At 41.6% G+C, this 13,621-nt stretch overlaps 1 protein-coding gene across 4 annotated transcripts in view; it reads left to right on the top strand.

The window, feature by feature from the left end:
- The window catches only part of LOC137446378 (nesprin-2-like), a 190,285-nt gene that overhangs the window by 128,535 nt on the left and 48,129 nt on the right, over positions 1-13,621 (top strand). For all 4 annotated transcript variants that reach the window (XM_068148919.1, XM_068148917.1, XM_068148916.1 and 1 more), the window contains 9 exons: positions 336-518; positions 979-1,125; positions 2,646-2,822; positions 4,542-4,697; positions 6,920-7,069; positions 9,382-9,552; positions 10,567-10,700; positions 10,994-11,198; positions 13,119-13,298. In XM_068148919.1, coding sequence (XP_068005020.1) covers positions 336-518; positions 979-1,125; positions 2,646-2,822; positions 4,542-4,697; positions 6,920-7,069; positions 9,382-9,552; positions 10,567-10,700; positions 10,994-11,198; positions 13,119-13,298 — 1,503 coding nt within the window. The remainder of the gene's footprint in view (positions 1-335; positions 519-978; positions 1,126-2,645; positions 2,823-4,541; positions 4,698-6,919; positions 7,070-9,381; positions 9,553-10,566; positions 10,701-10,993; positions 11,199-13,118; positions 13,299-13,621) is intronic.

The raw sequence follows: 13,621 nt of genomic DNA, 5'->3' as shown, positions 1-13,621 counted from the left end.
AAGTGTGAAAGCAAAGCATTGTGAAGGTTAGACTCAAGGGTATAAGCTGGCCAGAGACCTGAGGATTGGGCTTGCTCTTTGGACCTCTGTGAAATGAGGATTAAGATATTCCCAATTCTTGTGAAGCAACAAAACGACGTTCAGCATTGTCAGGCTTGGCATCAGAAGGTCTTACCTGCTGCCAGAACACATCTGAATTTTCTTATCTGGCTAAAATCTGTTGTTTGAGATAGTTCATCCTGTAACAGAAAATCCGATTTGCCTTCTTTATTTATGTATTTTTATATATATATATATATATTTACCTTGTTTTAAATTTCTCCCATTCACCTCAGTCATTCTCTAAGGAAGTTAATGAAAAATCATCACTGAAGTCATCTGTGGTGAGCACTGCCAACCAGCTCTTTCATGTGAAGCAAGCTGATGCTGCAGCACTTAGGTCATCTTTAGCAAAGTTTGAGCAAAAATGGGGAGAACTGATTACACAGCTGCCAGCCATCCAAGAAAAGCTTCACCAGGTGAGGAGAAATTCTCACAGTTCAAGCTAAAGAATGACTTTTATGTGTTGCTGTTGGGATTCAGTTGGCTGCTCCGTGAGGCCCTCAAAGCATCTTTTTCCTGATTATTTGTCTGTCTTCCTTCCAGAACACCCCCAATATTCTACTGCAGATTAATTACCCTTCTTTAATTATTCTTAAGTGTTCTTCATGGGCCTTTTTTTGCACATATCTGTCATCATTACAGTTTTATATGCAAGGCTGTTACAACTGGAAAGAATTTTATTTCAAATTTCTGAATTCTCAAACTTTTCTTGATTTCATTCACATATCTCTCTGGAGCATAGGGCTCACTTTCAAGTTCATACCCTGGTAATTGCACTTATAGTGCCCAAGCCTTTCTACAAATACAAATGTCACCTTCCTTGTAATACTTCTAACAAGTAGAGTGTAGAGGATTCATTATGTGCTCTACCCCCAGCTTCAGATGGAAAAACTTTCATCACGGGAAGCCATTGCTGAGCTAATGACCTGGCTGGACCATGTAGAACAGCAGCAGGGACATGAGGAACCAATAAACTCACAATGTAGTGCTGCCCAAGTCAAAAACCTCCTTCAGAAGTACAAGGTAAAGGCCTTCTGCAAGATGTTTGGCTGTAACAAGAATAGAAACAGTTCTCAGGCATTGTCATATCCTTCCCCTTGCTCTTGGGAGAGTTCCTCAAACAGTCTCAAATGTGTGTTAACATCTTTCTTTTATAAAAACCTTTTGTTTCCATACCTCACAAGACATTGCCTGTACTTCAATACATCTACTGCCTACTGCACTATAATCTCCTTTCCTCATGCTGTCACACCTCTCTTGTTCCCTCTCTCTTAAATTCTAAAATGTGTTCAGCTATACCTCCTTAGGAAGACAGACTAAGTTCATGCTGTTTTCATCTGACTTTTCATTAAGGAATACCTCATTAATGGAGCTCCATAGCGAGGATCCATTTAGGTAGAGAACAGGGGTTTTGAATATTATGTTTCATCAAAAGAGAAGATGTGCCAGAAGGACAAGATGAACATCCCTGCAGAGAGAGAGGTTGCAGCAGACTCTTAGCTCTGTTCAGATTCTAAAACGCCACTGACAGAGAGGCTGCTTGGCCCAGCCACAGGAAAGATTCAAGCCATGCTTATATATCCACAGATGCCAGGGAGCCCAGCCTCAAGACCCTGTAGAGCCTTATTTTGCTCTGCCCTTGCAGAGCTACCAAGCTGTGCTCTGGGTTCAGACAGGATGACAGTTCTTAGCCTACAGCTGTAGTTCTCAGGCACTTTGGTACTGCATGTAAAGCAAGTGGCAATGTCAGCACTTCTTTCAAAGTGCCTTAGAATAGCAATTAGATAACATTTTGGTCTGTATCAGTTGGATCTGGCAGTTAGAATATGTAGGTGAGGTGCTGGTTTTAACCTTTTACAGATTTAAAGATCACTTGGTAGATGTGTCTTCTGCACTTGTCAGCAATGTGGGGATGTGTATGGTGAGAATAAAGCCAGGATAAGGGTCACTGCTACATGAAAGCAGCTATAGCTTCATTACTTCTATTGTCATATTCCCTGGTGTCTTTTTTCTGGGTGCTACTAAATACAGTTTTGGACCCCATTCTTCCCCTCTTCTAATACCATTTCAAAGAAAAAGGCATTTCCTTACAGGAGTCTCATTGTCTCTGGGCAAGAATGTTAGTTCTGGAAGATACTTTTTCCTCCCAGGTATTCTGATACTCCATTCTGATACCCGATATTTTGGTAAAGGAGCACAAGCTCCTGTCTGCATTTATCTGTGAATTGCAGGAGGGTGGGAAGGCCTCACTCATAGCCATATCTGGGCCCATGACAGTGTGATGGCATTGTCCAATGTACAGTGGGTCTGGTACCCCTAGGTTGTATTCTTTAGTCCAGCTCTAGCCTGTTATTACCTTGAGCTACCTGTGTAATAATAGTGATTTTCTGCAACAGTTTCAGTGGATGGAAATAGCTGCACAGTTATAGAATGGGAAAAATTGAGAACTATTCCTAGAGCCAGGTCATGGTTCAGACTCAGCCAGGAATGTGCTGCCCAAATAATTGTTTTGCTTTCTCTCTTTTTTTTTTTTTCCCATCCAGGAATATATGATGGAAATGAACTTTAAACAGTGGATGGTAGATTTTGTTAACCAGTCACTCTTGCAGATGAGCACTTGTGATGTGGAAAGCAAGCGGTATGAAAGGACAGAGTTTGCTGAGTGTCTTGGAGAGATGAACTTACGGTGGCACAGGTTGCAGGCATCTCTGAACAGAAAGGTTTGGTTGAGTTCTCATTGCTTTCTCTCTCACAATCTGATCTTGCCTGTGCCAGTACTCTGCATCTTGCAAGCAGCCTTTCACCCCAAGTCTGAAAACACTGTTTGACACAGTGCTTTTTGACACAGTCCCTGCACTTTCTGCTGGCTGTATAATCTGCTGTCTCATGGACAGCCTATGGTGTTGTCTATGAAGTAGTGGGCAGACACACAAACCTCAGCACAGTTTGGGAGGGTAAACTGTACTGTAACTTGCAGGGAGAGAAAACAGACAACATCTGCTCTTCATGGGATTTACCCTCATTGACTGTATTAGGTGAAAAAAAAATAAGATTCCTCATATGTAGAAAATAGTCAGTGACATTTCAACAATGACCTGTCTGAAGGAAACAGAAAAAGGAAGAATTCAGGGTAGTGTCTGCAGGGGGACCTGTTAGCAACATCTGTTAAAGCTTGGGGTGCTGTGAAGGTTGGGACATCTAAAACTCAGTTGTAGAAAACCCTGGATATTTTGTGGAAAGATGAGGTGCTACACTGCTTGGTACAAGCAGCCAGGCAAACACAGCACCAAAAAAGCAAACAGCCCATCCACATACCATATGATAGGAATGAGAAATATATATTAAGCTACCACCCATTTTCCTGTTGTAGCAGTTGAATTTGCCAAAGAAGTGCTTAAGTAGTATTGACAGTCCCTATTCTCATGGGGACATACAAAAGTACTGGAAAAGGCACAGCAGGGATTGTCTCCCAGCTGTGCTCCAGTCCCCCTTGGTCACTGGGAATGGGTTGCTCTGTGTTGCATCCTCCTGCTGCAATAATTAAATATGCCTTCCCAATGGAATGCTTTGAGGATCAGTAGTTGATAGGCAAGTTCTACACATAGGCTAACTGTACCAACACATCTGCTGTGTTCCTCTGTAGAAAATCTGGTTCAAACAGTTCCCCAGAATTACTTATCCTACTGAGGCTAGAAATAATCCATGCATCCAAAATTAAATGCTGCTGCTTGTGGGCCCCAGTGCCCAGAAAAGCTAGTGTGACTCATGTGATGTGGAAGAGACCAGGGGAAGGTTAGCATCCCAAAATGCAAACATGAGGCTGCTAAGATGAATCCTTCTACCAGCACCTTCCTCTTTCATTCTGTTTCTCTCCCAAATTTACAGGGTTTTGGGAGAAACTGCCCTCCCTGAATACAGATATAAAGAATGCTGGTCAAACAGGAAGTTCTCAAATTTTTCTGACTCTGAAAGCCTTCCAGAAACATTTTCATGTGGGAAAAAAAAATGCAGTCCTGCACAATGTAAAATTTCAGTTTGGGGTGGGGAGTTACATTCTCTGACCATTTTCAAGAATGTGCATTACAGGATTTAATGGATCCTCAAGGCCAAGACTGAGGATAGGAGACTTGAACTCCCTTGCTTACTAGTAACTAGTAACTTTGTTAGGGTGGGGTTTAGGGAGAATGACGTTTTCAGACTCCATATGAATGTATCCCAACTTGTGAGGTCTACAGGCCACCAGCTTCAGCCCACACTGTTGTGTTTTATTCCTAGGGAAAAAGGTCAGATCCTAAGGAGCCAGTAAAACTTTTTAGCTTTTAATTTGAAAATATTTAAATAGTGTTTTCAATGTAAATATTGTATTCTCAAATTTTGTCATAGGAGGAGGAGCCCTTTTTCTCCCCACCTCAAGGTTTAAATTGTTCTGCAACTTTCAGATACAAGACCTGGAACACCTCTTGGAGGATATCACGGAAAATGAGAACAAAGCACAGACTCTGCACAAGTGGCTGGAAGCTCAGAGAGATCGACTGAAATCTTTACAAACTCCAGCAAGTCTGATCTCTGCACAGAACACATTAGATGATTGCAAGGTAAAGCATTGTATTGTAAAAAAACATATTTAGCACTTTGCTGAATCCAAACTAAAAAAGTGCTCAGATTTTAATAGAAAAAAACGTAAAGAAGTTGCCATTTCCTAGAAGAATATTACAGTGTAACTTTAATTAAAGCATGTTAGGTTCAGGTGATAAAGAGCCAGATCCACTTCTAATGTGAATTGCTGTTTTATGGTTTGGTAGTTGTTTTTTTTCCTCCAATTGAAGGATGCATCTGCTGTTGTTCTGTGCTATTTGGAGTGTTGTGCAGCAATATTGCAGATACCATTCTGAGATGCCTCCAAAAGAAGTAGCTCTCAGTTCAGCAAAATCTATCAATTCCATTAGTTTGAAGAGCTCTGTGGTAGAAGTGTTGTGGAAATTACACAGTCCTGTCTGGAAAAACAGCAACTCTCTCTGCTCCTGCCCTACAGTGTAGTCTCTGTGCACCAGCCTTAATACTCTGGGGGTCCTTTGTTTTTGTTGTGTTTTTGTAGGTGTCAGCTCCCTCACAATTAGTACAGGTGTAGCCAGATAATAATTGGCTTCTGTTGCTCTGACAGTCTGCTGTTTTCACAGTATCACACAGTATCACAGTATCACCCAGGTTGGAAAGGACCTCGAGGATCATCGAGTCCAACCTGACACCGCAGACCCCATGACTAGACCATGGCACCAAGTGCCACGTCCAATCTCCCCTTGAACGCCTCCAGGGTCGATGACTCAACCACCTCCCTGGGTAACCCATTCCAATGACGAATGACTCGCTCGGTGAAGAACTTCCTCCTCACCTCGAGTCTGAACCTCCCCTGGCGCAGCTTGAGACTGTGTCCCCTTGTTCTGGTGCTGGTTGCCTGGGAGAAGAGGCCAACTCCCTCCTGGCTACAACCACCCTTCAGGTAGTTGTAGAGGGCAATAAGGTCACCCCTGAGCCTCCTCTTCTCCAGGCTAAACAACCCCAGCTCCCTCAGCCTCTCCTCATAGGGCTTGTGTTCAAGGCCTCTCACCAGCCTTGTTGCCCTTCTCTGGACACGCTCAAGTGTCTCAATGTCCTTCTTAAACTGAGGAGCCCAGAACTGGACACAGTACTCAAGGTGCGGCCTAACCAGAGCAGAGTACAGGGGCACTATGACCTCCCTGCTCCTGCTGGCCACACTATTCCTAATGCAGGCCAGAATGCTATTGGCCCTCCTCCTCATTCATTTTATCATTCCCTCTCTATTTTTTTATCATGGATTTTTTGTTCTGTCATTGCCATGGTTACATATGTCTCTTTTGTAGTAGATTGCTTTTATTGCCTAGGGTGCTCTGATACATTCTGAGTTCCTTGTCTCTCTGAAGCACTCTGAAACATATTGAGGGACCAGCAAGACACCATGCCAGGATGCAGGTGGCTAAAATGTTTCATTAACATTAGTTTGCACAATGAAAAGGAGGTCCAAATATGAAAACGTTGTGGGGGCAGTAAGTGGATAGAAAAAAGTCATCACTTTAAGTGTAATAAAGGAAAGTGTTATGACCTGTTGTGTGCATGGATATTTACTCATGTTGTAAAAAACTTATTGCTGAGCTTTCTCCGGCATGTAAAGACTTTCTTATCATGCTGCTGATTGTGTTGGGGGGAAGTTATTCTCCCAGGCATCTCCATTGGTTTTAGTGAGGATTCTCCCATGGGAGAAGCCTCTGACTAAGAGTTCAAGCTGCAAATAACTTTCTAGAAATTGCTAGAATGTCAGGGATCCTCATCGGTTCCTATTCAATTGTAATCCAGACCAACTTAGGTTGGTCTGCTGGAGCAGAGAAGGACCCAAATGCTAAGGAACCCAGCCTGCTCAAGGGAAAGTTCAGCTGCATTAGTAGAAAAACTTTTGCATCTGGACAGGTACAGAGAGCCCTGCACAGTGGCTGAGGAACTAGCTCCTGATGATTTCCTTACCAACAATGATGTTCAGTGCTTGTGCTGATAGTAAACGGATTGATTCTAACACTACCTGTAGGAAACCAAAGCAGCCACTGTCATTCTGAGTTCTTGCTAAGCAGTGTTTTTATCAGAGTTGAAACGGTGGTGCTGTTGCATGGCAGAAAACTGCACAGAACTGGTTATAAAGAAGGAATGTTTATCTAAGCTCCTCACAAAGAAGTTTTTTTCTGTGGTCTCATTAAAAGATCTTATTTATCTTCCTTTTGTTTGTTGGTTTGGTTTTCTTTTTTACACTTAGGAGCTAGAAAGTCAACTCTCAATTAAATCCAAAACACTTGATGAGCTCAAACAGAGTTTGGCTTTCAATGGGGATGCAGACCACACCCCAGAAGCTCTGTCTCTCAAGATACCTGAACTATGTGAAATGATGGACAGCATTGTAAGCCAGGTAAAAGCTTTGTTTGCATTCACATTTCCCCACTACATATCTCTAGCACTAGTTTTATTAATGATCTTCAGTAGGATGACAGAAGCTGGTACAAAAAAGATGCACGGTATTACTTGCTCTTAACCTTTTTAAGAATTTTCTTTTAAGTCTTTATCATAGTGTAAATTAATTGATTTCCAGGGTTGAGGGAGAAAAACAGTCTGATCTCAAAGAAGTTTGAATATAAGGAGAGGAGGGACAGACACCCATGTGCAGTTTCAGAAAATAAAGAAATAGCACTGCTCTTTTTCTGTTAAGTTGAAAGCATTTCTCTTAAACTCTTACTGAATCTGTTTCTTTCTCTTACCCTGATCTTTTTCACCTGTGCTACTCTGGTGGAAGCTGCCTGTTCCTGCCTTGTTCTCACGCCATCTCCCAGTTCCTCTTTCATCCACACAGCTGGATGGCTTTTCCGGCTTCAAGGAGAAACTGGCAGATTGCTTTCCCCTGCAAATTTATTCCCCATCAGTGTGTTTTTACAGTTAGATTATCTTTATACTTGGAATGGATCTTTTTGATCTAGATGTAATCGATAGGCACAGGAGGTATCATAATGAGTACATTTATTGATTAAAATTTGTGATAATAAATAGCCACATATCATAGAAGATTAGAGGTGGTGCAGTGATCATGTTTACAATTAAAGAGTCCCTTATGCTTTCTTTTATAAATGCCTTACATTTGCTCCTTAAAACTTTGTGAAACCTTGAACCCTTTTGGTGGAACTCTTCCAGATGAGGTGTCAGTCCATTATGAGCCTTCAGTCCAGGATGAGCCTTCTGCTTCTTGGTTCAGTTTCAAGAAAAATGATGAGACTATCTCTTAACAAGAAAGCAGAGAAATTTTTGTGTGTATACATGATGAAAGCTTTTCCTTCTGCTGTAGAGCTGGGGATATTAATAGGCAGGATTGGCAGTCTAGTATTTTTTTTTCCTTTTTGAAGTCCCCACAGGTCATATTAATTTTAGTATTTTTATAACTTAAGTATTGAACTTGCACACTACAGAATGTTCTTACAGCTTAGTTGTCTGCAAGTTCAGTGAAACACCAAGTGCAGCTCTCTTTCCAGAGCCAGGCTGTGATTTCACATGTAAGGCTAAGGAAATGTGATATCTTGAGTGTGTTGTCCATAGGTTGATCTCAAGACAAAAAGTCTGTGGCCTACAGAAATTTCCCAAGCACAATGTCTTTACATCTTCCTTGTGTGGGCAGTAATTAGCTGCAGGCTACAAAAAGCAATTAGAGATTCCTCCCACCTAGACCATGATTCAGATGAGACCAGGGATGATTAATCCATCAACTCATGTGTGCTGGGAACTAGGATGCTAGGATCCAATGAACTGTGCAGCCTGTTTGTGGTCAGCTGCTGTAGAAAAGTTTCAGTCTTTCGTTGTGTGCAGAGTCAGAACTGAACCTGAGCTTTGCAAAGTGCCTTGGAGACTCAACTGCTTGTTTGTCTGTTTTCATTCTCTTCTCAAAGCGGCTGGTACTGGCATGACCAAAAATAGGTAGTGAAGTGGGTGCCTGTTTTGTCTAACCTAGGGCATGCCTGAGGTACCTCCCTGCTACAGAACTATAGAATGACAAACGCCCCCTGGAGCAGGACTGTGAGTTTGCAATGTCTTGGAGTGTGTGGCAAATGGAAGCCATGCTTGCCCCAATACAGCTAAAATAACTGCAATAATGCAAGAGGCATACAAAACAAGGAACACTGCCCTCCTTTAATTTTATATGAGAATCCTGAAGTAGCTAGGCTGGCTCCAGTGAGCCTGCGTTGTTAGAGCAAAATGACACGAGGGATGATAACTCTCCAGAGTCTTGCAGTGCTGTCTTCCATACAGAATAATTTCTGCTGGATTTTTCATTATAAGGAAACTTGGTCTCTGGATCAAACTATCTGCTTCCTAAGAAGATTAATGCTCTCAGCTTCCTCCCACTTCAGGCTGATATTGGCAGGAAGGAATAAGCAATTTATTATTTCAGTATTCTTTTGCTTTTTTTGCTTTTTGAGTTGTGGCTGATGGAATAGTGCTACCTTGAACTCTGGTGACATCCTTATTTCCAGTAAATTCTTGTACTTCACTCTAAATACTATTTGTGGCTTGATCTGAAGCCTGCACAATTCCTTACCAAGTAAGAAAGTATGCCAACTTGTGAAATTCTTGTAGATTGTCATGGAGTGAGCATTGAGCTTTGTTTTTTAAATCAACTTGAATGTAATTTATGTGTCAGAACTACCACAGAAATATGTAACCAAAGTGGTTTGTTTTCAGGTTGCACATTTAAAGACCTCAGTTCAGTCAATAGTGGAGCAGTGGAAAATATATGATGAAGCTTATACAGATGTCAGCCTGAAGACAATAAGATATTTATACTGCATAAACCAGTGCAAACCTTCTGTGCTGTCACTGGAATATTTGAAAAATGAGATCAAAACTCTCCAGGTAAATCTACTGAAGTTGTCTCTTGCTTTTGTACTTCTTTCTGTGCCTTTAAACCAATAAACAATCGATCAAACTCTCCTGAAAAAGAAGACAGAAAAGGTTATCTAATCATTTTCCTCTTTATATAGTGCTGTGTTGAAGTAGAATATTTTCTTTTATTTTTCACCTCCAGAAGCAGGGAGGACTATTTCTAGATTTTGTTCTTTATTTAGCATATCAGTTCAACTTGGGTGCAATTTATATACCAGAGTTCAGGACAAAAGTACAGGTCAGCTGCTACAACATCTGCCTTGCTGTGGACTAGCAGAACCTCCATTTTGGATTACAATGATCCCTTGACTTTTTAGTGTTCTCCCCATGCTGGAAGGCATCCCCATATGAAGCACCAGGTCCTCAGACTCCCTTGTACCTGGGTGTCCAGGTAGACGTGCACTCCACCACCTTCCCTCATGCTAATGTCTACTCGGTTCATGTCTAATTCACATGGGCAGCAGGAAGACTGGCTGAAGGCACACCTTCAAAGGACAACCTAATGCCATTGTTGTGTGTGTTTGCCTCAAGGTTACTCTCACCATTTATGTGAAAGATACTGGTTCTCAGCTCATTGCTCAAAAGGAAATTTTTCACTTTGCTTGTGCTTCTGAGGGAAAAGCCTTACTATAAGGCTGTAGGATAACCTGAAAGGAGATGCCTGTGCATCACTGCTGGGACTCACTGCAGAAATGAAGGGGACCTGGGAGAAAACTGGTGAAGGGGCCGTGTCTCTAGATGTGTGACTTGAGCACTCCCCTTAGGGTACTATGTCCCAGCCACTGTACCAGTCCATGACACAGGCTACATTAACCATTATTTGCAGTTCAGTTTTTAGGATCAGGCATTACATTTTTCACAAGCATTTCAATCTGTGCTGCAAATCTGTGCCATTCTTGCTACCCTATCCTTATCCTTCTGTACAGGGGAAGCTATACTTGGGTCATTTATGGTCACAACTAATTGCAATGATCTCTTTTGCAGTCCCTTCAAGATGAATCAGAAAATGATGAAGAATGTTGGGCCAAGCTCCAGGCTGCAGCCAGTAACCTGAAGAAGCACTGCTCCCCATCTTTTGCAGATATCATTGACCAGAAGTGCATGAGGGCTCATGATAGGTAAGCTTGTGCAATTAGTATTTCAGAAAGAAATGTGCTGAGACAGGACTTGAGGTCTGTCAGATTTTTAAATCTGTATTAGAACAACTCACCTTTCTCAGGGTAACTGTGTGAGGAGCAGCTGCTACTATTTTTTTTGTGATGGCTCACAGAGCACAAAATGGTGCTATGCCAGTGGGCTTTCAGTAACATGGGTATGAATACAAAGAAACTCCCACAGGAATCCTACACCAAATCATATTCTGGAGGAGAATCTACTAGGAAAATGCTTTTATGCTTTGATATGTTGGCAGGTGGAACTCAGTGAATGAAGACATCACAGATCAGTTGCGGGCAGCACAAGTGACTCTGCAGCTTTGGGAGCCCTTTGATACTCTATGCACTGAGGCAGCAGCCAAGTTACAACAGTACCAAGATCAGTGCACTCATCTCTTAGATGCTTGTGTGCCTGAGGATAACATGATAGAAACCCTGAAGCAGAGGATACAGGATATAAAGGTACATGAATATGTTTCTGCTGCCTAGAACAAACCAGAAACCTTTTTGAGAAACAAATCAAAAGAACACTTTCTCCTCTTCTCCCCTAAATCCACTCAGTAGATGTATAATCTGTGAGGTTTATCCACTAACAGGCATCCTTGTATTTCCTTTAAATACTTTGCCCAGATCCTGAGCCCAAACCAGAGTTGCATAGGATGAGAAGAAAGCAGAAGGGAGAAATCATATTCTTTCTCTGCCCCTTTCTGCTGTATAGAAAGAATCAGGCTGTGTTGGAAGGAATCATTAGACAAAATTATTTACTTCATGGGATGCTGCTTGGGAGAAGAGATAACATCGACTAGCACTATAGCTAGGGGGAAAAGACCAGGTTTCCAGAATAGAGGGACATCTTGATGTCTTCTAAAGTCTTTACATTTGTTTTATTTGGGTTTGGTATGTTGGTGGGTTTTTTGGGTTTTTTTGGCCTAGTTTGATAAAGTCACAGATTTCTAAGCTCATTAGATTATCCTAATTGCTTCTGACTTTAGGCAGATGAGATGTCATGCTGAGACCACAGGGTACATTTGGCTCACAGGCAGCAAAGCTGTCATTAGGTTCTGACATTTTTGGTTCTTTCAGACTGCAATAAGGGAACATAATAATCCTTATTTCAGGACAGAGCAATGATTCATCATGCTTTATGAACCTCTAGTCACATACTGGAAGAACTTGAAAGCACTCCATTTTGCATGTGGCCAGTGAAGAATCTCCATATTATGGGAAAGAGAGCTCCTGTGTTTCTTGCTGTGTCAGTAACAGCTGACAGCAACAAAGCTTAGACCAAACCATTTTCTCTTTCTTCTATTCTGTTAATGGCTATAATGTAAATTCATCAGTATGTCAGCCAAATAGGCTTTACATTTTCTGGAAGTCTTTGGAAAGTATTGCACCTGCTAAGCAAGGCCTGACCACTAGAGTGCCGTGAGATGCCTGGATGCCTGGGTAGGACACTCAGTTTGTTGGGTTTTTTGAAAGTGGTGAATAAGGAGGATGGGGAGAAGTGATATGACATATGAGGGAAGTGTATTTTAAAACAAATGTGCATGGCAAAACTGTGTTTTAATGTCTCCGCTCTTCTCTTCTAGGATATATTTGGAAAGATTATGTTTTTATGGAACTCTGTCACCACAGTAAATAAAAAAGTCTCATAGAGAGTAAGAAATGGGTTATTTAGTAAATGATTGAAGTGGCAGTTTACAATATGATCTGTTCCAAACACTGGGGTTGGGAACTAAGAGCCATGTTGCTTTTTAGGGAAACACATCTGCTCTTTCCTGTCGATCAGAAGTCTGTGTTCATGACGCACAGAAAAGACAATATCCAGTGGCAAATCCCAGGGAGGTTCATTGCTAAAAGTAAATGACTGTTGTCCAGGTCAAAAATAACAAACTACATAGTAACAAGTATGTGTTCTCCTGCTGCCTTTAGAATTTAATAGCATCATTTCTGTAGTGAAGGGGAACAAATAAAACCAAAGCCATAGATTTCAGTCACTAATAGATCCAAGGTACTGGGATGTTTGTAATGTAATAGCATCTGCTCTTCAGTGTGGGCCAGTTTCTCCATCTACTAGTGTACATCTATTCTGTAGGGAGGCATAGTCTGATTTCCTTCCTTTTCTGTAGCAGTAGTATCCCACTGCCTGAAGTCACTGGTGTTCCATTGGACTTTGAACTGTGTCAGTCCCAGCACTAGAATCAACAGATACAATTCCTATTATCCTACAACTACAAGACTGAAGCTGAATTTGACACCTGGAGGACATCAACAAAAGAGCTTGGTTACAGCAATGAAAGATACTAACTGGAAGTGGCACATGAATGGCAATCTGATTAATTTTCTGACTTTTTTTTTTTTCCTGTCCTCTTCTCTCATCAGAATTTACAGTATGGCCTTCAAAACATAGCAGGATGCCATACTCAGATTTCTTTGCTGGCTGATCAGATAAAACAGCAGGCTGGGACAGCTGCACAAGATGTCCTGTTGGAGAAGCTGCAGCCACTCCAGAGAGCATCCTATTTGGAAAAGATGTTGGAGAGGAAATTAGATGAATTTGAGGTATTTTTTGAGTACTAAATTATATGTCAGTTTGAGGTAAATGCTCCCTGTAGTTCTTGAACTGAAATAAAATTTCAGTAAAGTTCAAGCCTGCAGTGGGCAGTAGTGTCCTCCCTACTCTAGCCATGTGGTCTGTGGTGACAGGTTGGACTCAATGATCTTTGAGGTCTCTTCCAACCTTAGTGATACTGAATACTGAATACTGAATACTGAAAAATGACACTTCTTAATTTTGAAGACCAGATTCAATCTGTGTTCAGACAGAGGAGGGAGGGACCTGGATCCAGGTTTCACCATATGATGTTCTGCCTCCATGAGTGCAT

Source organism: Melanerpes formicivorus, unplaced genomic scaffold (assembly GCF_026170545.1).
Source record: "Melanerpes formicivorus ecotype bairdi unplaced genomic scaffold, bMelFor1.0.p_v2 SCAF_17, whole genome shotgun sequence".
In the NCBI taxonomy this organism is placed as follows: Eukaryota; Metazoa; Chordata; class Aves; order Piciformes; family Picidae; genus Melanerpes; species Melanerpes formicivorus.
Note: the sequence above shows the minus strand (reverse complement) of the source record. Positions and strands in the feature narration are given on the sequence as shown.